Here is a 22,730-nt window from a genome sequence, read left to right as displayed (position 1 = left end):
TGCCAAAACATTGCATGCTGTGCTATAGAATAACATGTTGCACCCAATTTGGGCACCAGGATGTACATCAGGTTTCAGCAGGATTAAGTGGTGGCCAGAGTAGGACATTGAAACCAGCGCTAAGCGCTAGTCTATGAAAGGCATAAGCTCTTTATAAAATGGCATTTAGCACCAAACTTTTCCAGTACCCGCTTGAGCATCATTTATAAAACTCTTCCCCCTTATGTATATACATGCACAAAACAAAAATTTTAATATTTTAAAATGCCATGATCAATTATGTTTTGATAGGATTGTTCTGGAATGAGTAATGTTGGGAAAATCATGATTTTTTAAAAATTAAGTAATTTCACAAGGCCCAAGAACATAAGAATTTGGGGAGAATGTGCAAGGTTGAAGGTTCATCTAGGGCAGGGGTCGGCAACCAGTGGCTCACAAGTTACATGCGGCTCTTCTTGCATGTGGCTGTGGCTCTCCAGGCCCCGACCCTTTAATCTCCCTCCCAACCCCACAATTCCCCCCCCCCCGACCTACTGAGGTACCTGGTGGTCTAGCAGGGGTCTTTGTGGCAGGAGCGCAGCCCTCTCGCTCCTGCCTCCTGGCAGCTGCCTTCTAAAATAGCTGCTATGACCTCTCAGAGCTGCTCACGACATTTCCTGTTGTACTGCAAGCTGCCACAAGAGGTCACAGCAGCCATGTAGAGAAAGAAGGCCATGCTCCTCTCATAAAGACTCCCACTGGACTACCAGGTACCTTGGTAGACCCGGGGGGGGGGGGGGAGGGAAGAGATTAAAGGGTTGGGGCCTGGAGAGGGGAAAGAACCTTGGCTATGGGTTGGGAGAGGGGTAGGAGAGGGAGGGAGGGATGAGAGGTGCAGAGACTTGCGAGGGGTTGGAAGGGAGAGAAGCTATACCTTGTGGCTCTTTATAAATCTTGGGTCAAACATTTTGGACAAATTGACTCTCTGCTGTAAAAATGATTGCCGACCCTTGACCTAAGGCCTGGTGCCTAATATCCTTTCACTATCGTATATACCAGTGGTTCCCAACCCTGTCCTGGAGGAACACCAGGCCAATTGGGTTTTCAGGCTAGCCCTAATGAATATGCATGAAGCAAATTTGCATGCCTATCACTTCCATCATATGCAAATCTCTCTCATGCATATTCATTAGGGCTAGCCTGAAAACCCGATTGGCCTGGTGTTCCTCCAGGACAGGGTTGGGAATCACTGGTATATACTACGGAACAAGGGTGTGTGTCTAATCCACATCAAAAATCCCAATAGTGTCGGTCCTGGAAAACAGTCCTGCCTGCAGCTACCTGCATGAAATTTATACTGGAAATTAGGGAGCTTTAGATTTTGGGGTCTAAGAGAAGGAAAGGCAGGAGACTAAGTTATTGTGGTACTAATCTCTATAGAGGAGATAGAGTAGGGAGTTACTGAAGGCAATAGGAGTTGCAGCAATATCCATGGCCAGCAAGACAGGCAGTTACCTAAAGCAACAGTTTCCTGTGGGTAACTAAGAACAGCCGGAATCAACACTACAAATCCTGAAAGCTACACAAACTCAAAAAAACCATCAGCACATAATGTAACCTGCATTTTTATAAGATATTTGTGTGATTTTGACTGTTGACTTTAATTATCAAAATCTTGATGGGTGTGCAGGCTAGGGGCCTGAAAGTTAATTGGGATGTACAAGGCTAAAGGTTTGCCCTTGTACCAATTCTGGCAAAATTCCCAGGACAGCTGAAAGTAACCAAGCTAGCCAGAGAAGCCGTTATTCTTGGCAGAGTCCATTGCTAACAGATTCCCATCAGAAGCAAAAGTCCAGGATGTTTTCAGTTCAAACTCATTTATATGGTGTCTGCTGACTCATGATCTGCTAAATGTAAAGTCACCAGAGAGATAATTTACAGTAAAACTTCCCCTCTGGAATAATGCATGTTGCCAACAGGCTCTACATTTTCAGGACAGGCTGATCCAGTCCTGGTCTTCCCTATTGCCAGCATGGATTTGTAGTCCTGCATTTCTTTGGGGGGGGGGAGGAGGGGGAAATGCCACATCTGAACCATAATCTGTAATTCAAAAACAAAGGATATAAATTAAAGAAGTAAGACCTGCACGGTCTGTGTCCCATATATGGTAATTCGGTATAGGATGGGCTGGGGTGGGCAGCGATGCGAACTCCACTAATATGTTGCTGGCCATACTTTACAGCCGGGTACCATATCTCCCCCATCCCAATTTTGACTGAATCCAACAGACATATCCAACCATCCAGAAAACCCCAACCATTCAGAAATCTGATAGACTGCTCAACGATCACCTTCAAAAGCATCCCCCCCCCCCCAATTGGGGAAAAAGACCACCTCCTAAGCCAAGAACAACAGACCACATCATCCATCCTCAGTCAAGAAGCCTCCTCCATCCACAATGCACCTCCTATCCCTCACTCAATAGCCTGTGCGTATATGAACATAAGATCAATTGGGCCAAAGGCAGACCTAATTAAGGACTGGATAGTTAAGGACCAACTAGCCTGTTCCTAGCTGAAACCTGGTTAACCTCTGACTCAGACCCTTGCATAACAGAATTCTGCCCTAAGGGATACAAAGTAGAACTGGTCTGCCGAGAAAAAAAGCAATGAGGAGGACTGGCCATCCTAGCCAAAAACAACCTCAACTTAAAAGTTCTAGACAAATACACTACCCCCCATCTGGATCTTCTAGCCTGCCAACTTTCCAGCGACACACTCAAAGACACCATAACCTGCATTCTCTGCTATATAGCCCCAGGAAAATGGAGCACTACAAAACATTTACTCCAGAATTCTCTAACGTCAACCCACAACCTGCTCCTAGGAGACATAAACCTCCACCTTGAAGACCATACCTCCAATTAAGTGGAAAGCATACTCACCTACCTCAAAGCACTAACCTACCAAATTCTCAACCCCCAACCCACACATGAAAAAGGCCACCAACTAGATATTGCTGTATATATGACCCAACATCCTCACACACCTGAAATCCACATCTCAAACGGGACCTGGCACCCCTCCCTCTGGTCAGATCATTATAAATACACCTTCAACATCAACTGGGCTCAATGCAATTATAAACATAAACCCCCAAAAAACCCGTCCAAAAATCAATCCAACCACATTCTGGGACAAAGCAGACACCACAATCGAATCCATAGACCCCAAAGAATTCATTCCCCAATGGAGAACTGTAAGCGAAACTATCCTGAATGAGCTAGCACCAATAAAATCAAAAAACATAAAATCTGCAGACAATCTGACAAATGGTTCGACTCTGAACTTCTCCAACTCAAAAGGCACTGCAGACAACTGGAAAGAAACTGGAAAAAAAATAACCAAGATCAATCCAAAATAGCATCAAAAAATACAAGATCAAACTTAAAGGAAAAAAGAAAAGCTTACTACTCCAAACTGGTAGGCTTTGGGTCTCTAGACACTAAAAAACTATTCAATCTAGTAAAAAACCTCACTGACACCAAACCTTATCTAGCAGTACAAGGAAAGAACCCACCAACAGCCACCCAACTTGCAGACTACTTCAAAAACAAGATTACAATGATCAGGACTACCTTCAACAACACACGCAGTCACCTCGACGAGATAATAACAAACCCCTCATCAGGCGAAGCCATTGTAGTAGACAGGATCTGATCTGACTTTCCAGTAGTACACTGGACTGACATGAATCGACTCTACAAAAAATATAGCCAAGCCTCATGCGACCTGAACAACTGCCCCACTTATCTAATAACAAATGCCACCCCCAAATTTAGAGCTAGCCTCATGCATTGGATCCAATTACACTCACAGAAGGTCAATTCCCACAGCACTTAGGAGAAATCATAATCACCCCAATCGTGAAAGATCACAAAGGCCAACTATAGACCCATTACTTCAATACCAATATATGTCAAATTAATAGAAGGCCTAGTTGCTCAATACCTCACTAACTACCTGGAAGACCACAATCTTCTTCACCCCTCTCAATCGGGGTTCAGATCCAATCACAGCACAGAGACCCTACTAGTAACCCTACTAGACACAGCCCGACAGCACCTCAGCAAAGGCAGAAGGATGCTGATAATTCAACTTGATCTCTCAGCAGCATTCGATCTGGTTGACCACACCATTCTTCTACAGATACTTGAAGCCATAGGGATCTCAGGCAGGGTATACAACTGGTTCCAAGGATTCCTTAAATCTAGAACATATAGAGTAAAGACAAACGATCTTAAATCAGAACCCTGGTCCAACCCCTGTGGAGTTCCTCAAGGCTCACCTCTCTTCAACCTCTTTTTATCCTCCCTTGGTTCTATCCTAGATAACATAAATGTAACTTCATTTAGCTACGCAGATGATATCACCATACTCCTACCCTTCGATTCTCCTGACCCCACATCAACAGAAAAATTGAAAAATAACTCTACAAGCAGTGGAAAAATGGATGGCAGATCACAAATTGAAGCTGAACACAGACAAAACAAAATTTCTATTGCTCGAAAAGGACAAAAACCCTTCCATCACAGAACTAGAAATTAACACCACCAAATACCCTATACAAACTGCTCTCAAACTCCTAGGAGTAACAATAGATGCTGCACTATGAAGGTCCAAATCAACAAGACCACCCAGAAAGCATTTCTAACCATGCGCAACTTACGAAAAATTAGAAAATTCTTCAACAAAGAGCAATATAGGTTCATAGTCCAATCCCTAGTCCTAGGTCTATTGGACTACTGCAATATCCTCTATCTACCATTCCCTGCAACCATGATAAAACTACAGACAGTCCAAAACACTGCACTCAGATTGATCTACTAGCTAAGTAAATTTGACCACATCACCACTGCCTACCTAGACTCACACTGGTTATCTATACAAGCATGAATTCAATTCAAATTATACTGTCTACTATTCAAAGCAATAAATGGCACAGCCCCTGTTTACCTAAACAATCGCCTGAACCATAACCTCTCTACTAGACAAAGCTACTAGACAAAGAAGAACTCAGACCCCATTTACCTACCCTCCACTCAAAGGCAGTCAGCGCAAGAAGATGTTGAACAACCTACTAGTGACGCAAGCAGCGAAACTTGACCATACCATCTCCAACCTGCTGATAACAACGAGCAACTTCAAATCTTTTCGAAAAGAAATCAAAACCCTACTATTCAAAAAAATGTATCCAGATATAACTCTAACCATGGTCTTCCCCTCCGTATAATTCCCCCCTAACCTCTCCTCATCTCCAGCTATCCTTTCTCGTCAAAACCTCAAGCATGTCAACTGCCTCCTAAATTGTTCATTTACGGGAATTGCACTATCCCCTAATTGTACAGCTCCCCAAATTGTAAATCTACTGGAATAGCCCAGTCATCTTTTCTGTATCCTATTCACTAAATTGTAATTCTCCAATCTTCTTGTAATTCACCTGGAAATGTCCAGCTGTTTCTTTTGTAATCCGCCCAGAACTGCAAGGTACGGGCGGAATAGAAGCCATTAATGTAATGTAATATCCTGTAAACAACGGGATGGTTGGATAGGCTGAAGTGAGCTTGGACGGCAACTTCAGCATTTGGAACCTAGGACAATACCAGCATTTGGAACCTAAGACAATACCAAACTTTACAGTCTACGGCCCAGAAGTATTAAATAAGAGATAAGTTAATCAAATAATGTATTTTTTAAATGAGTATCACTAATGGGCAGACTAGATGAACCATTCAGGTCTTTATCTGTCATTTACTATGTTACTATAAGCTCAGCAGGCTGTGGAGTGAAACCAGGAATGTAGTAACCTATTCTGAAAATATGGAAGTAGCTAGCAACCTTACATATACAGTACTATGTACACACACACACACACCTGGTTCATGTTTATTGATACACATATAGAATACAGAAATATATATCTCCCCTCCCAAACTCTTGCTCCCTTTAGAGAGGGCTGGCTTACCATTAACAATATTATTTATATAGATAACAGGTGAAATCTGTGGGACGTAAGATGGGAGTAGGGTGAATCCTAAGTAGTAAAATAGATACTATATGCACATCCTCCATCTTCATTCACTAATCTAAATTAAAAGTGAATTAAAAAAAAACAAAAACCCCGAACACAAGCTAGAAAAGCAGAACATATGGCACGAATGCAGTAAAGACACAAATGGCCTTCTATTCCATGGTCGTGGCCTTTATTCCTAGATTTCAAAACTTTATTTTTTTAAAAAAAGCCTTTCACATAACTATCTTCTATCTGGAATTAAATGAAGCATGCCAAGCTGATTTTGGCAAAGATGCCTATAGTGTGGGTAGTGTCCAAGCAGACACACCCACTCTATACAGATAACTCTCCAGTCTTATTCAAGCAAGATTTCTCATATTTGGATCTGGGTGGACGGGATCTCATCTCCCTTTTCCACGTCTAAGACATCATATATCACCCTCAAGCAACGTTAAAACAAAACAAAAATAAGAATACACATTTGCACTACAAAAACTGCAAGTGAAATACTAATGCATCAACATGCCATCTGGAATGTGTGGGAAGGAGGGAAAGGGAATGAAGAAAAGCAGTACGAGGGGGTCGACAGATCTCTTTACATCAATTTAGATTGTTTAAGACAACATTTTTCAAGGTCTGCTAGAGAAAATAACTCCTTTCCTCTCCCTTGTCTCCACGCTCTCACGTTCATTCTCTACACGTCATTACTATCTCGAGTTTTCACTGCAACCTAAAGACCTCAGTGCAGCCCTGGCCAGTGTCTCATTTTTGCATTTGGGGCGGGAGGGGGGGGGGGGGGTTAAACAGAGGGCGATTACTCTCTGGGAGAGCCCAGGGCTAGAGCCTCGTCTGCGGCCTGCTAACGGGTTTAAGGTACAATGCTTCATGCATACCTGGCTAGGACTAAACATGGAGTAAAGAGGAAAGAGCAACAAGGTACCTGATAAAGGTAGTCTTCCCAGTCGAATACTGCCCAACCAGAAGAACCATCGGCTTGTTGTCAAAATCGGCATCTTCCAGGGATGGGGAGTGAAATTCGTGGAATTTATAGTGTTCTTCTAGGGGCAGCAATTTGGTTTTGTAGAGCTTCTTGAGTCCATCGCTGACAGTTTGAAACACCTCAGGGTCCTTCCTTCGCCTGTCTTCAGTACCTAGCCAACTAAACATCTTGTCGAGTCAGGATCTGTGTCCTAATGTTCTGTACAACGTATCTGCTAAAATACTGTAATTCTTTATTCGCGGATTACTCAGGGAAAAGCGCTCCTCGGATCTTTGTCTATGGAACGTTATAAAATACCTATTGTGTGCAATTATTTACCGTACAGAAAATATTCAAGCTAACAATAAGACGCTTGTTCCACTTTACAGGGCTGTAAATGATAGCTCAGTTATGAGGTCAGATGAAAAGCTTGCATAGACAATTCAGAGCTTTTAAAAAAAATGCCCTACTAGGTTGCAAAATCTGTTATCATAACGCGAAAGCTACAGTGCAAGATTACATTTACACCGATCTTCCTTGGTCCAAATGTAATTTTTTTTTCTTCAGGTTCTGTAGGTATTGTGCAAGATCTTTAAAAAAAAGTGTGTTGGTACAGTTTTTTCCCCCAAAATAAAAATGCTACCTAATCAAAAACCAATGACAAATCTCCAGCGCCTTTCCTCGCCTATGGCTGGGGCCCGTAGATCTCAATGCTTTCGTCCTCGTTTGCAGAGGCGACTCCCAGCTGAGAAACCCCTGCAACGCTTTGCAGTGGGATTTAAATGCCACCCTGTCAGGAAGCGGAAGCTGGCCGGCTGTGGGCAGGCGGTCCCCGCTCCAGCCCAGGGCTTGAAGCCGGACTGGGCGTAGCCACGTTTCCCGAAGAAGGGCGGAGCTCTCCTGACGATCGAAAGCTGCTTTATGTCAAGTCTGTATGGGGCACTGCGCCATCTAATGGCGGCAGGAGGTAACTCAATGGCAATTCATCGACAGTACTTCCGCCCAAAACTAGTTTTAAAGTGTGTCCGCCAGCTAGAAATATTTTTCATACTGCAGTTATGTGTTTGCTTAGACGATTAAAATATTCCTTGTTTTTGTTTCTTCTGAACCTCCCTCTTTAGCACAACTGTATTATCGCCCAGAATTCACACAATGTGCCAATGTTGGTTGGTTTTCTTCTTGGTGAGTGGAGCCCTACCCAAGGGCGTGGGGTTCATGAAAGTAATGCCTAACGTGACCATTTATTTTTTTCCTCAAAACGGGACAGGACCCTCCGGATCCTCTCCTGGAACCCGTTAAATATAGTGCAAAATATAGAGAGCAGATATAAATTCTCAAAACTGACACATTTTGATCACTAAATTGAAAATCAAGAGAAAGCAGGAAACTTCAAACCATTCTTCAAGTATGTGAAGGGGAGACAACCGGCCAGGGAGGAAGTGGGACCCTTGGATGAAGGAGACAGGAAGGGAGTGGTGAAGGAGGAAACAGAGATAGCTGACAGGTTAAACAAGTTCTTCTCGTCAGTCTTCAGGAGAGAGGACACATCCAATATTCCAGAACCTGAGGAGATCTTACATGGAGACCGGGATGGGAAGCTGGTCAAACTAGAGGTAAGCCGGGAGGATGTCCTCAGTCAGATAGACAGACTAAAGAGCGACAAATCACCAGGTCCGGATGGCATCCTCCCAAGAATACTAAAAGAGCTGAGGAACGAAATAGCAGAAACATTTCGCCAAATATGTAACCTTTCCTTAGAAACAGGGGAGATCCCAGAGGACTGGAAAATAGCAAATGTCATGCCCATCTTCAAGAAGGGATCAAGGGGTGACCCGGGAAACTACAGGCTGGTGAGTTTGACCTCGGTTCCGGGAAAGATGATGGAAGCACTGATTAAGGACACCATCTGCGATCACATAGAAAACAATGGGCAGCTGAAGGCAAGCCAGCACGGCTTCTGCAAGGGAAGGTCATGTCTCACGAACTTGCTGTACTTTTTTGAGGGAATAAACAGCCATATGGATAAAGGGGAATCCATAGACATCATTTACCTTGACTTCCAAAAAGCCTTCGACAAGGTACCCCATGAACGGCTGCTTAAGAAGCTGTGGAACCACGGGGTGCAAGGGGATATCCACCGATGGATCAAACACTGGCTGGCAGGCAGGAAACAAAGGGTTGGAGTAAAGGGCCATTACTCAGAATGGCAATGGGTCACGAGTGGAGTCCCACAGGGGTCGGTGCTGGGACTGCTCCTGTTCAATATATTTATTAACGACTTGGAGACAGGGACAAACTGTGAGGTTATTAAATTTGCGGACGACACCAAACTCTACAGCAGGGTTAGAACCAAGGAAGACTGTGAAGACCTGCAAAGGGACTTAACGAGATTGGAAGACTGGGCAAGAAAATGGCAAATGAGTTTTAACACTGAGAAATGCAAAGTCATGCATGTAGGGAAAAAGAACCCGATGTTCAACTATAAAATGGGGGGATCATTGCTGGGGGTGAGCAACCTTGAAAGAGACCTGGGGGTGATGGTGGACACAACATTGAAAGCATCAGCACAGTGTGCGACAGCCTCAAAGAAAGCGAACAGAATGTTGGGTGTCATCAAAAAAGGTATCACGACCAGGACAAAGGAAGTCATTTTGCCGCTGTATCGGGCAATGGTGCGCCCACATCTGTAGTACTGTGTCCAGTACTGGTCGCCGTACCTCAAAAAGGACTTGGTGGTACTTGAGGGAGTCCAGAGAAGAGTGACAAAACTGATAAAAGGTATGGAAAACTTCTCATACGCTGACAGATTGGAAATGCTGGGGCTATTCTCCCTGGAAAAGCGGAGCCTTAGAGGAGACATGATAGAAACCTTCAAAATCATGAAGGGCATAGAGAAGGTAGACAGGGACAAATTCTTCAGGCTGTGGGGAGCCACAAGTACAAGGGGGCACTCGGAGAAATTGAAAAAGGACAGGTTTAGAACAAATGCTAGGAAGTTCTTTGTCACTCAGAGGGTGGTGGACACATGGAACGCGCTCCTGGAGGCTGTGATAGGCCAGAGCACGCTACAGGGGTTCAAGGAGGGTCTAGATAGGTTCCTAAAAGAAAAGGGGATTGAGGGGTACAGATAGAAGTAGAGGTAGATTAAAGGAATAGTCAGAAACCACGTCGCAGGTCATGGACCTGATGGGCCGCCGCGGGAGCGGACCGCTGGGCACGTTGGACCTCTGGTCTGACCCAGTGGAGGCAACTTCTTATGTTCTTAAATAAAATCATTTTTCCTTCCTTTGTTGTCTGGTGATTTCATGAGGCTCTGGTTGCACATCCTTCTGACTGTGCATCCTTTCTTTCATTTCTTTTTTTCTCCCTGCCCCCTTTCTTTCTGTCTTTCTCTCTCCCTGCCCCCTTTCTTTCTGTCTTTCTCGCTCCCGCCTCCCCTTTCTTTCTGTCTTTCTCACTCCCGCCTCCCCTTTCTGTCTTTCTCTTGCCCCCCCCCCCAAGCTGCCACCTATTTCTCCAAGCTGCACTAACAGATCATCTTCGTTTAGCGACTGCACAAGCCTCCCCCCCCACGTCAATTCTGACGTCATATAGGAAGTTCCGGGCCAGCCAGGCAGCAATTTGCTGGTCCGGAACTTCCTCTCTGATGTCAAAATTGACCGAAGGAGGGGGGCGGGGGGAAGACTTGTGCAGTCGCTGCATGAAGATGATCTGTTAATGCAGCGGTGGCTTGGAGAGATAGGCGGCGGTGGCTCATTTTTAGCTCGTCTGTCCTGCTTTTTCTGAAAACAGGACATTTTGGCGTCCCAAAACTGTGCATGGGGACAACAGGACAGGCGAGCTAATAACGGGATGGTACTGTTCAAAACAGGACGAATGGTCACATTAGTAACGCCTAATAATGTATGAAGTGCCCAGCTGTGCTGCTGTCTATAGATACTCTGTTGTAACTTGTTCCAGTTTTAGTCAGTCTAAGTTCCCTTTAATGGTATTGTATCTAGTGCTCCAGTGACAGTCGGAACCACTATTAATTTCTTTGTCTAAATTTTCAAAATTTCTTTTTGCCAAGTTGATATTTTGTGACCTTTTTGAATTTCCCATCTTCCATATTATTGAAATGGCTATATCCACATTGGTTCTTTTCAATGACAGTAATACAATATAATATAGGTTCTGCTCCCCCAACTACCTCCTCTTTTAGCCACTCTAATTTTAAATTTTCGGCATGTGGCGTGTTATTCTTTCCTTCTTTCTCCCCCCTTTCACCCGCAAGCAGTACCCTGTGGCACGACATCTGTCTTTACCTCCCAACTCCCCAACACCTCCTTCCCAGTCGCTGTTATTTTAAATCTTTGGGCAGCTGCAGCATCAACGAGTTCAGCCTTCTGCGTTCGGTCTGCCCTGGAACCCTTCATTCAGCAGCAGCCTGCCTAGGCGGGAACAGGAAGTCGCTGCTGAATGAAGACTTCTGGGGCAGACAGAAGGCTGACCTCGTTGACACTGCTGCTGCTCAGATTTCCACACCTCGTCCCCAGTCGCTGTTATTTTAACTCTTTGGGCAGCCGCAGCATCAACGAGATCAGCTTTCTGCCGTCAGCCTGCCCCAGATGTCTTCATTCAGCAGCAACTTCCTGTTCCCACCTAGGCAGGCTGCTGCTGAATGAAGGGTTCCTGGGCAGGCAGAAGGCTGAACTCGACGCTGTGACTGACGGAAGATTTAAAATAACAGCGGCCGGGGAGAAAGTGTAGGGGAGTCAGGAGCTGAAGAGAGATGTCGTGCCGCAGAGTCTCGCTTGGGTGGGGGAGGAGAAGAAGAACATACGCTACATGCCACAGGCTGGGGGTAGGCGGTTGGGAAGACAGGGAGGGCAGATTCTGCACGGGCTGGGGGGGAAGGCAGGAAAGGACAGATGTTGCATGGGCTAGGAGGGGGTTGGAAAGGACAGATGCTGCATGGATGGGGTCCTAGGAATGGAGGGAAAGAGATGTTTTCAGTGGGGGAAAGAGATGCTTTCAGTGGGGGAGGGAAGAGAAAAAGATAATTGTTGGACATAAGTGCATGGAGTGGAAGGGAAAGAGAGATGGTATACATGGGGAAAGGAAGAAAGAGGGAGAATTGTTGAACATGATAGTGGTGGAGATGATGAAAGGAGTAATGTTACACTGGAAGGGAGGAGATATGGCTCAAAGAAGGGAGAGATGTCAAATTCTGGAGAAGGGTGATGGAAGGAGAGAGAGAGTTGTCAGACCACTGGAAGGGGAAGGAGAAAGAAATGCCAGACCAGGGAATGAAGAAGGGATAGAGAGATGCCAGACTGCAGGAAGGAGAAGAGAAAGATATGCCAGATTGCAGGAAAGTGGGAAGAGGAATAGAGAGATATGCCAGACTGAGGGAAGAGAAGGAAAAAGATGTTAGACCATGGGAAGAGGGAGGGAAGAAGAGAGATGCCAGACCATAGGAGAGGAGAGAGATGCCAGACCATAGGAGGGGGGAGGGGGGAAGGGGGAAGACAGAGATGTCAGACCATGAGAGGGAGGAGATAGTGAACAGGAATGGAGGGGAAGGGGAGAGAGAGGGAGGAGATGGTTCACATAAGCAGTACTTCTGCTGGGTCAGACCAGGGGTCCATCGCGCCCAGCAGTCCGCTCACGCGGCAGCCCATCAGGTCCAGGACCTGTATAGTAATCCTCTATCTATACCCTTTGATCCCCTTTTCCTTCAGGAAAGCATCCATTCCCTTTTTGAAATCCAATAGTATACTCTGTCCTATCACACCCTCTGGAAGAAATAGAGAGAAGATGGTACACATGGATAGATGGGAAGGGAAGACATGGAAAAGTAGATTTTGAGAAGAATGGAATAAAGCTGAATGTTAAAAGTTAATGCCAAAGATGAATGTAGGGAAGAAAGTGAAGGAGAGAAAAACAGCAAATGGCCCTAGAAGGCCCTAGAAACACAGAGCACAGACAGAAGGAAGTGCAACCAGAGACCACGAGAAGATGATAGAAAAATAAAATCACCAGACAGCAAAGGTAGAGAATATGATTTTATTTTCAATTCAGTGATTGAAATGTGTCGGTTTCTGAGAATTTATATCTGCTGTCTATATCTTGCACTGTTCAGGCAGAAATTAATTGCTTTCTGTTTCTCTGGTGTTATAATGCATGTTTGATAACTATTGGCACTTGGCAGAAACTCCAAATTAAAGCTGCCAGGTAGGAAAACAAAAGATTAAGAAATCACAGTATATTACAATTGTGTCATAGTGGGGAAAGAAAGAGTTGTGTCATAGTGGGGAAAGAAAGGATTTTTTTATTTGAATAAAAAGCTTATCATGGATAAAAAGAGTAGCAAGGCTTATACTGGAGCCTGACCAATACCAGATGTTTGGTTTCTTCTGAAAAAGAATCTTTGACTGAAGCTAGTCACTTTTGGTTTTGGTAGAAACTGAAACTAAAAACAAAACAAAAAATCCCCCCCATTGATCTGGCAGAAAATCCCCCCTCACGCACCCCTCCTCTGGTGGCATCTTCCCCCTCTCAACTCCCTACTTTCTCCTGGATCTACTTTTGTGTGTATATGAAAAATGAATGGAAAAAAATTGCTTTACAATTAGTAAAGGTGGCAAGATCTGGAGAAGAGCTTAGGTGGGTCTAGGGTGGAGCTTGGAAGGTCTGTGGTTGGGGGTACTCAGACTTAGGGGGTACTTAGCTTGAAGTAGTTGAGAAACACTGCTATAGACAATCTGCTGGTGCCAGCACATCTCCTTCTGTCCGGCCCTTTCCCTGCTGGCACCTCCTACTGGCATCTCAGAGCCTGTCTGGAGGGATTCTGTGCATGCATGGACGTCGACGTGATGATGTCACACATGTGCATGATGTCATCACAGCGACCTCCACGCACTTCCGGGTGCCTCGAGCCACAGCCACTACCTTTAGTGTGTCCCGGCTTGAGAAGGTTTGAGAGACACTGCTCTAACTCTTCACTGGCATGAGCAACAGCTCCAACCCGCTGCTCATGGCAACCTCGGCTCTGCTTCTGAAGCCGTTTCCTGGTCACTAATTCTCGCAGCTAGCTGTTTTCTTCATCGACGCATAAGCCGCGTGATCCACCGCTAAGGGTCACCTGCTGAATGCGCTCGCCTATGTCTTAGGACTGACTGACCCATGTTCAACTGCTTCTCCACTTCGACCTTCAAAGTTCTCATTTGAATATTTGCTACTACCACCACCAAGATCTGTACCCACGGCGGCCCCACGACCCAGGTTTCTGTGCCCACCGCAGCGGTCCTCCTACTCATCGTGGTGTAGGCCCCTCGTCATTGTTAAGGACAGGCAGTGCACGGCCAGCAATGGCCGGGTAAGGGCCCAACGCTCTAGCACCAGGAAATGATGTCAGGGGGGGAGCTGAGGTTGGTGTGGGCAGCAGTTTAAAGGTGAAGTTAAAGAAGTACAGTGGAAGGGGCATGCGCACAAGACGGGGGCAGGGAAGGCGCTAGGGTGGAGAAGAGGGCAGGGGGCACCACCGCCTCGGGCGCCTCCCACTCTCACTACACCAGTGATCAGCTGTGTGCACCAATTTGCATGTATAACTTAAAGCGCCATATACAGAATTTAGGGGTCAATGTGTTATTTGCCAAAGGATCCATGGCATAAAAGTAATTATGTGCATTAATTGCATTAGCATACACTTTTTTTTTAGTTCAATATCTTTATTAGTTTTAAAGAGAAAATGTCATACAAACAGTAACAGCAACAAATACAAAACAAAGGAACCTAAGAGAAAATTGGGAATCAGCGTACAGAGTATAGGCTCTCGTTTCCCCCATGTTATTGTGGTACAGTATAATCTCGTTATAATGGACTCGCTTATAACAGAACTTCATCTATAGCGGATGAGGTCTGCTGGTCCCGGCCGTGCGCCTTTATAAACATGCATATAACGGACTTTTGGACAACAATCATCGCATATAACGGACAACCATTTTGGTCCCCTGGAGCCGCTTTTAGCTGTAGTTTTGTTCAGCTAAAATGGACATGCAGGCTCCGCCTACAAGGCGCGTGGCGTGCCGGTGATATAGTATCAAAATACAGCCCAGAAGAAAATGACAGATAATTTTTCTTTCCAGTATAGTACGACATAATGCTTTAGAACATCTTTTAGTGTTCTGATTTTGCAATCATTTTGTGCCATACCAATGTTTTGCTGATTTTTGTTATTGATGTCACTGATATGCTTGTGCAGTGACTTGTTCATTGATTGTACGTTGTTTCAGTTGACCTAAATAAAGTTTTAAAAAAATGCAACTCTGGATATAATGGACTCTAGATATAATGGACCGTTTGTCCAGGTCCCTTGAAGTCCATTATAACAAGATTATACTGTACCTGATACTTCAGAAGACTAGTAAGGAAGGAAATAAAATAAGGGAGCAATTACTCATAGATAGATGGAGGAGCCTAGGTCCCAAGCATGATGGAAATAGTGTGAAGGCCTGGAATATAGGCAGACTTGACTAGGTGTGTGAAAAATCAGCAGCATGGACACTCATGTAAGGGGAAGTGCCTTCAGGAAGTGTTACAGTTCAACAGCTGCCAAACCTTTTCCACATGTCATAAAATAAACAATTTGTACACAGCTGCTCTTTCATATCCATAATATGCCACCAGAAGGTGATAGTGAGGTCACCAGAACTCTTCCAGTTTTCTAGAATTTGTCTGTCCCAGTGTGGTAATTCTTATGTTATCAAAAAGTTTTCCTAAAACAGGGAAAGCATGTACTTTTAGTAAATAACTGTCTTTCTGTCTGTCCCAAGCATGCTTGACTTCTGACAGAATTTTGGCACCTAGCATCACTGTTACTGTTCAAATAGTTTATTGGTTTTAGTCAAAAGAAAAAAGTACAAACATAACAGAAACATAAAATACAAAAATGGTAACTTGACATGTTACAGACAAGCTGCATTAAAATCTTCAAATCTTGCATCACTGTTAAAGTCTCTTTTGGTGTCCAGGTATTTCAGTAAGAGTATTGTTTTTATCTTGGTGACATGCTGTACATTTTAGAATAGATGCCTTATAGGGCCTATATGTACAGCTCAGTTATACAGTATAGTATACAACTCTATGAAATACACTTTACTTTACAAAGTAGAATCTACCTATACTCTAGTAAAGATTTTTCTTTGCATTTTAGTTTTATCATAGAAATCTATAATACTCAGTTCAGGGAACTAATAAATTCAAAATTTGGCAATACACAAATTAGTTCATTGTTTAGATCAAAGCAGACTGATTTTACAGACTGCTTGGCAAAAGAAGTAATAATGAAGTGATGAGATGGCCTGAAAGGATACATCCTAGGGTACTCAAGGAACTCAGAGGTTCTGGCAGCTGTAGTGTAACCAAATCTGTTATTTGGGGTGGGCCTTCCCAAACTACCCCCCATGCCACATAATTTATCCTGCATCTTACCTCCTCTCCTTCTACCCCTGATTCTGGCATTTGCTGCCATCCTCCTCTGCCTGTGGCCTAGCAACTGCCTCCTCCCCCCCCTCCCCCGTGGCCTAGCATAGCAACTGCCTCCCCCCCGACCTAGAACCTTAGTTCCAGGGTGGTGGCGATGTGCATCCACTACTTGCTCTGACCCCCCCCCCCAGGCTTCTCTTAGAAATTGTTTAACCAGATTTGTTCTTTGTATAGCGGATTTTGTAATCCATGAACTCTTAGGGTAAGTCATAATATAATGTAAGGAAAGAATTATGTTTAAACTGTCTTGTTTTATTCACAAATCTTTATAGGGCCAAGCACCTGAGCATATGTACCATGTTAATTCATCCATCTACAACACATGACCATGATCTTTTAGGATTTCCTGCATCTAATGGGGTACAATATCAGAAGCATTTGCACTGTTCTTTTCAACATCAATCTGCTAGTATTTGGAATGATCTTTGCCTTGAAATTAGAAAATAATTTTCTTACAAGGTTTTCAAGAGAAAGTTGAAAACTTTCTTGTTTAATCCATTTCTACTAGGTGTTCTTCTGACTTTTAATTTGTCGTATCTTTTATAGTACTTTAATTTTTCACTTGTATTATTTTATTTTGATAACATGAAATGTTTATTATGTATTTTATATGTACACCGCATGGAACCATTTTTTGGAATTGGGGAGGTTATAAAAACTAATATTAGAATAGATTAGATTAGACTGACCCAAGCAAAAACTGCGCCACGGATACCTGTTTCTACCTGTCATACTATATAGCAGTGGTTTCCAAACCTGTCCTGGGGGACCCCCAGCCAGTCAGGTTTTCAAGATATCCCTAATGAATATGCATGAGAGAGATTTGCATACCTGTCACTTCCATTATATGCAAATCTCTCTCATGCATATTCATTAGGGATATCTTGAAAACCTGACAGGCTGGGGGTACGCCAGGACAGGTTCGGGAATCACTGCTATATAGGATAATTATGGTCTTTAGAGTCAAAAGCTGCTGAAAAATCCAACAGTAGATTTGAAGGTCATCTAGCAGGGATATGAGGACTCTCCGTTCCATAACCAGGCCCGAATCCCGATTGATACAGTTCTAACTAATCATTCAGCTGAATGCAGACTGTTTGTTCTATAGGTTTTCTTAGAAATGAGATATTAAGATTCTGGCTGTACTTTAAAGCTTGTCCTGGCCAAGGTTATTCTTTAGCAGAGGACGCCCCTTTTTTAAATGCTTTTGGTTGTTGCCTTTTAGGAGAGGAGTTCACAATTTTGTGACCCCTCCTGCGAGGCCTCTGATTGCCTGCTGCACTATCTTTGATGGGCAGAGGCCTCAAGATTTTGTCAAGACCTTCTTCTATTATTATTATTATGCAATATGTCTGTGTGAGGAGATATCAAATTTGTGCACTCCTGGATAACTGTCAGGGGACTGGGTAAGACTAGGGTTACTAGATTTTTTCTAAAAAAAAAGAGGACACATTGCCCTGCCCTGTTCCACTCCTGGTCCTGCCCACAGCCCCTCCCAATTCCACCCACAGCCCCGCCCTGTTTCACACCCTAACCCCAGCCCCACACAAACCTCATTTCTTAAGGCCGCATCTGTGCATGTGTGGATGCGATAAAATGATGTCACACTCATCCGCACATGCATAGATGCCCTCTAGAGGCGGCCCCGACCTCAATGGTTTTCAAAACCCAGACAACCTGCCGGATTTTGAAAACCCATCCGGACACCTGGGTAAATCTAGACATCTGGTAACCCTAGGTAAGACTGACCATAGGTCCTAGCAGAGATTTTTAATTTTGTTGGCAAAGTTTTCAGCAAGATCATTGCTCTTCCATTTTGACTGCGAAGGCTGGTTCTGAAGGGGAGTTGCAGTAGATTGTTTACTTTCCTGAACAGGTGCTTGGTTGAATTAGCAGCCTTAATACATTAAAATAAATATTCCTCCCAATATTCAGCTGGCAACGCTGACCGTCACTAGCAAGAGGGAGGGAGGTGGAGGAGAGAGGAGACATTGTTGGGGGGGGGGGGAGCATGAGAGGGCTTTTAGTTCCCTGGCCTGATATTCATTTAGGGCCACATAAGATAAGTGAATGAATTTAGCACAGCTTTAGAGCTATCCTAAATTTAACTACTTATCTTATGTAGGCCCCACCTGAATATTGCCGGAGATTGCATAAGCCCTGGCTCCTTCCCAGCACCTGACCCATCCCTGACCGGCCCATTTTTGGGGGGTACTGAGCAGAGCCGATATGCAATGGCACTGCTTGGCTTGGTGTTTCTGAATATTGGAGGTTGGGTGACCATAAGTAATTTAGGTGGCCAGAGCCTCTCAGGCCTGTTTAAGTCACTCTGAATATCGAGCCATTGTTTTATAACTGCTGTTAAAGCTTGGTGGTACTTTGCTACTGTTTAAGCTGTCCTCTTCCAGGCGAGATTTTCACCATCTCCTTTCCCATTTCCATCCTTCCTGTTTATGGGTCCTATGTTCTGAAGAGAACCAAAGTGAGCATTTGTGATTATTTATTTATTTAAAAAATTTCCATACCGTTTTATATCAAAACAGTTTACAAAATAAGTACAGTATATACATAAAAATGGTAAAACAAATCTGGACAAGTAGAAACAGACAGCATTAATTTTAACAACAATCAGTTTTCTAAATGAGCTCCTATCACTGCATTTCCGAATTTGGCTAACAAGGGCATTCCATAATTTTACCCCATTTTTTTAAAATACAAAGTTGACATTCAAAATTATTTAAGCAACTAGCTTTGGAGTTTATTGCATACATTTCTTATGCTGACAGTTTGGGGCTGGCTGCTGCATAACATTTGGCTGGACATTTGGCCAAAAGTTATTCACTTGGGGCCAGGAGGCATTCTGGGAGTGAGGGTCAAAAGGTACGTGAATAATGCTGATATTGCTTTACATAGAAACATAGAAATAGGCAGCAGATAAGGGTCACGGCCCATCCAGTCTGCCCACCTAATGACGTGATCCCACGTGTCGATCCCATTTGGCCTTAAAATCAGGCACGCTGCTGGCCTCAATCACCTGAAGTGGAAGACTATTCCAGCGATCAACCACCCTTTCAGTGAAAAAGAATTTCCTGGTGTCCCCGTGCAGTTTCCTGCCCCTGATTTTCCACGGATGCCCCCTTGTTGCCGTGGGACCCTTGAAAAAGAAGACATCTTCCTCCGCCTCAATGTAGGACTAAACAAATAGATATCCTAAGTTTGATGGATAACTTATTTATGTTTAGGATATTTACTCATGACACCAGCTACAAAAATTAGCCGTATTCAGAATAATACATCTACAATTCTGTCCTTGGGTAGGAATTTGTGGAGGACGCAGTTATTAAAATAACTGATGGCTTTTCAAGCCTTGGCAATCTATATATCAGGGGCAAGGCTCACTCACTCTCAGGTCAGACTCCACTCACCCAGAGGGCCGCTGAGCGACAAACCCAGGACATGGGCAAACAATGTTGAGTGTCCGGCTCCACCCCTGCCCCCCTCTTGCTGGCAGTGACTCACACTCTGTGACTAACTGAGAAACCTCCCCTCTGTTGCATCTTGCCCCCCCCTCTCATGTAACTTCCTGACATGACAGAGGGGAGGTTTCCTTGTCAGCCACAGGCAGTGTGTGAGAGTCACTGCCACCACTTCCACTGCAGGTGACCCCTTCAAAGACAGGCTTGTTAGGGGAAGGAGGGGAGGAAGATGCGGGACCATGGAGCCTAGGATGGCTTTTCTGTGTCCAGTGACCTTGGAGGCCAGGCCCGGGGCAATCTTGCCCACCAGCTGCAACCTGTTATAATTGCTCTTGCAAAAATCAGTGATAGTGTTTCCAGCTGCTGACATTGGCACTCTGTGGGGTGCTGGCATTAGAGATTGGGGCCACTACTGCCAACTATTGTGAGGGGAGTTATGGTAGGCTGCTGATTTCTTCAGCTGGTGGGGCATGGGAATTTCCACCAGCCAAGGAACTTAATTTTGTGTTTTACATTGAGCAAAGGGGGGAGTGATGGGGTGGGGGCAGAGGAGAAATGTGTCTTGTCCATCCATTCTGCCCATTGGCCCACCCAGAACTTGGTGTATGGCTATGCTACTGCTATGTCTATCTATCTATCTCTCAAGAGAAAGATAGAGTTTATATAAACATTTATTTTCCTATTTTATAATTTCACTTTTATGTATTATTTATGTAACATAAATAGAAATTGTCATGCCTACAGTTTCCTGACTCTGAATAAATTTCCTTCTGTCAAAATTAAAGGAGTCCAGATCTGCTTACCAACACAACCTAGGGCTGTTCTGTGAAAAGGAATTGCACAGATTCTGTGGCGGTGAGAGCATCGCGGCTTGTTGACAGATTTCACTTTCCTGAATTTCTGGAATGTTGTTCTTTTCGCAGATTTGATTCCTGTTTCCTTGGGAAGGCTGGCTCATAGCATGTGTGCCGTTCCTGATGTGTCATCATCAGCTCGGTATGTTCCAGCTGTAAAAGCATGACTGCTCAGTTGTGTTAGCAGGCATGAGTCTGAGCAAATACTGTACTTCCAGTTCCTCCAGAGGGATTACCGCACAACTTTACAGAGCATTGCTGCTCTTACATAAATCTTTCAAACTAAGTGCAGAGCACAAATGCCAGAGTCTTTGGGATCTGTGCCTCACTCCTTCAGGTGGTCCAAGACATGTGCGGCCAGCTTTGCAAAACTTTCCCAGGATCGGGGAGGCGGAGATGTAGGAATGCAAGAAGAGAACATGCATGCTCCATAATGCTTGAGTATCTGAATGTAAACCATTAGGCTATAAGTGGTATATAAATACAGTCAAACCTCGGTTTGCGAGTAACCCGGTTTGCGAGTGTTTTGCAAGACGAGCAAAACATTCTCGCAAAACGTGTCTCGCAAACCGAGTGTTGACTCGATTTGCGAGCACCCCCCGATAACCGGCATCGCTCCCCCCCCGCTCGCAAAGGGCCCCCTCCCGCTCGAATCGGCACCCCCCCCCCACGAGAACAGAAACCCCCCGCCCGACCAACTTTAACTAACCCCCCCCTCTTTGGCACCGGCACGCAGCCCACAAGTGCCGGTGCCGCTTGAAGATCTTCTTCCCAGTCTCTGCCAGCTTTGAGCATGCATCTCCGCATGCTCAAGCCCTTCTAATTCTCCCTCTCGCCGAGAATCTCGGCGAGAGGGAGAATTAGAAGGGCTTGAGCATGCGCAGGTTCATGCTCAAAGCCGGCAGAGACTGGGAAGAAGATTTTCAAGCGGCACCGGCACTTGTGGGCTGCGTGCCGGTGCCAAAGAGGGGGGTGAGTGCAAGTTGGTCAGGCGGGGGGTTCATGTTCTCGCGGGGGTTGCCGATTCGAGCGGGGGGGGGGGGCCTTTGAGAGCGGGGGGAGCGGTTCTCGTGCCTTAATCTCCCAGCCATAAATCCTATCCAAACACCCCCTCAATTCGAGTTTCACACAGCTTCCTCAGGAGGGGGATTGCTGCTAAGAATAGCCTTACTTTGAGGACAACTTCCAAAACACTGTCAGGAAATAAACTCAAGACATAAAATGGCTCTCAAAAAATTGGAGATTAGATACTTACTAAGGGCTCCTTTTACAAAGGTGCATTAAGGCCTTAACGCGCGGAATAGCACATGCTAAATTGCCGCTTGTGCTAGCCGCTACCGCCTCCTTTTAAGCAGGCGGTAATTTTTTGGCTAGCATGCGCTATAGCGCTCACTAATCTTGTGCACCTTAGTAAAAGAAGAAAACCAAGTGGGTCCTAATTTCTCTAAGATTTGCACACAGAATTACATATAAAATAGCGATCATAACGTTTAAAGTTCAAATTATAAATGCTCCCAGTTTCATTGATAAGCTTCTCATACCACACACTTTATCTCGTATATTAAGAGATTTTTTAACTTAGTTTGGGGTTCATTGATGTCTTCTGTACAATAGCTGCCTTGAGCTCCCGTAGTCTCTCAAGCCATTTCCTGTGAGCGATCTGCACGGGGCAGGAGCGTGGGAAGATCGCTCCTGCCCCGAAAACCCGCTAGACCATCAGGTAAGACTTAAGGGGGGGCTTACAGGGCTTAAAATAGCCCAAAAAAGGAATTTTAGTTTTAAAATCGCGAATAAGTGAATCCGTGAATACGGAGGGGGAAGTGTATTCCCACTTTTTCAAAG

The 22,730-nt window shown here is 44.6% G+C and overlaps 1 protein-coding gene and 1 long non-coding RNA gene across 2 annotated transcripts in view; one reads left to right on the top strand and one right to left on the bottom strand.

Moving 5' to 3' along the window:
* The window catches only part of EHD3 (EH domain containing 3), a 101,495-nt gene extending 94,242 nt beyond the window's left edge, over positions 1–7,253 (bottom strand). The window contains exon 1 of the mRNA XM_033938305.1: positions 6,992–7,253. Coding sequence (XP_033794196.1) covers positions 6,992–7,218 — 227 coding nt within the window. The 5' untranslated portion in view covers positions 7,219–7,253. The remainder of the gene's footprint in view (positions 1–6,991) is intronic.
* Positions 1–7,478, top strand: part of LOC117357544 — a 30,068-nt gene extending 22,590 nt beyond the window's left edge. The window contains exon 2 of the long non-coding RNA XR_004538824.1: positions 6,988–7,478. This is a non-coding gene — a long non-coding RNA (uncharacterized LOC117357544). The remainder of the gene's footprint in view (positions 1–6,987) is intronic.
* Positions 7,479–22,730: the final 15,252 nt, after the last annotated feature.

Source organism: Geotrypetes seraphini, chromosome 3 (genome assembly GCF_902459505.1).
Source record: "Geotrypetes seraphini chromosome 3, aGeoSer1.1, whole genome shotgun sequence".
NCBI classification, from domain to species: domain Eukaryota; kingdom Metazoa; phylum Chordata; class Amphibia; order Gymnophiona; family Dermophiidae; genus Geotrypetes; species Geotrypetes seraphini.
The sequence above is the reverse complement of the archived record's forward strand: the minus strand, read 5'-3'. Positions and strand labels throughout refer to the sequence as shown.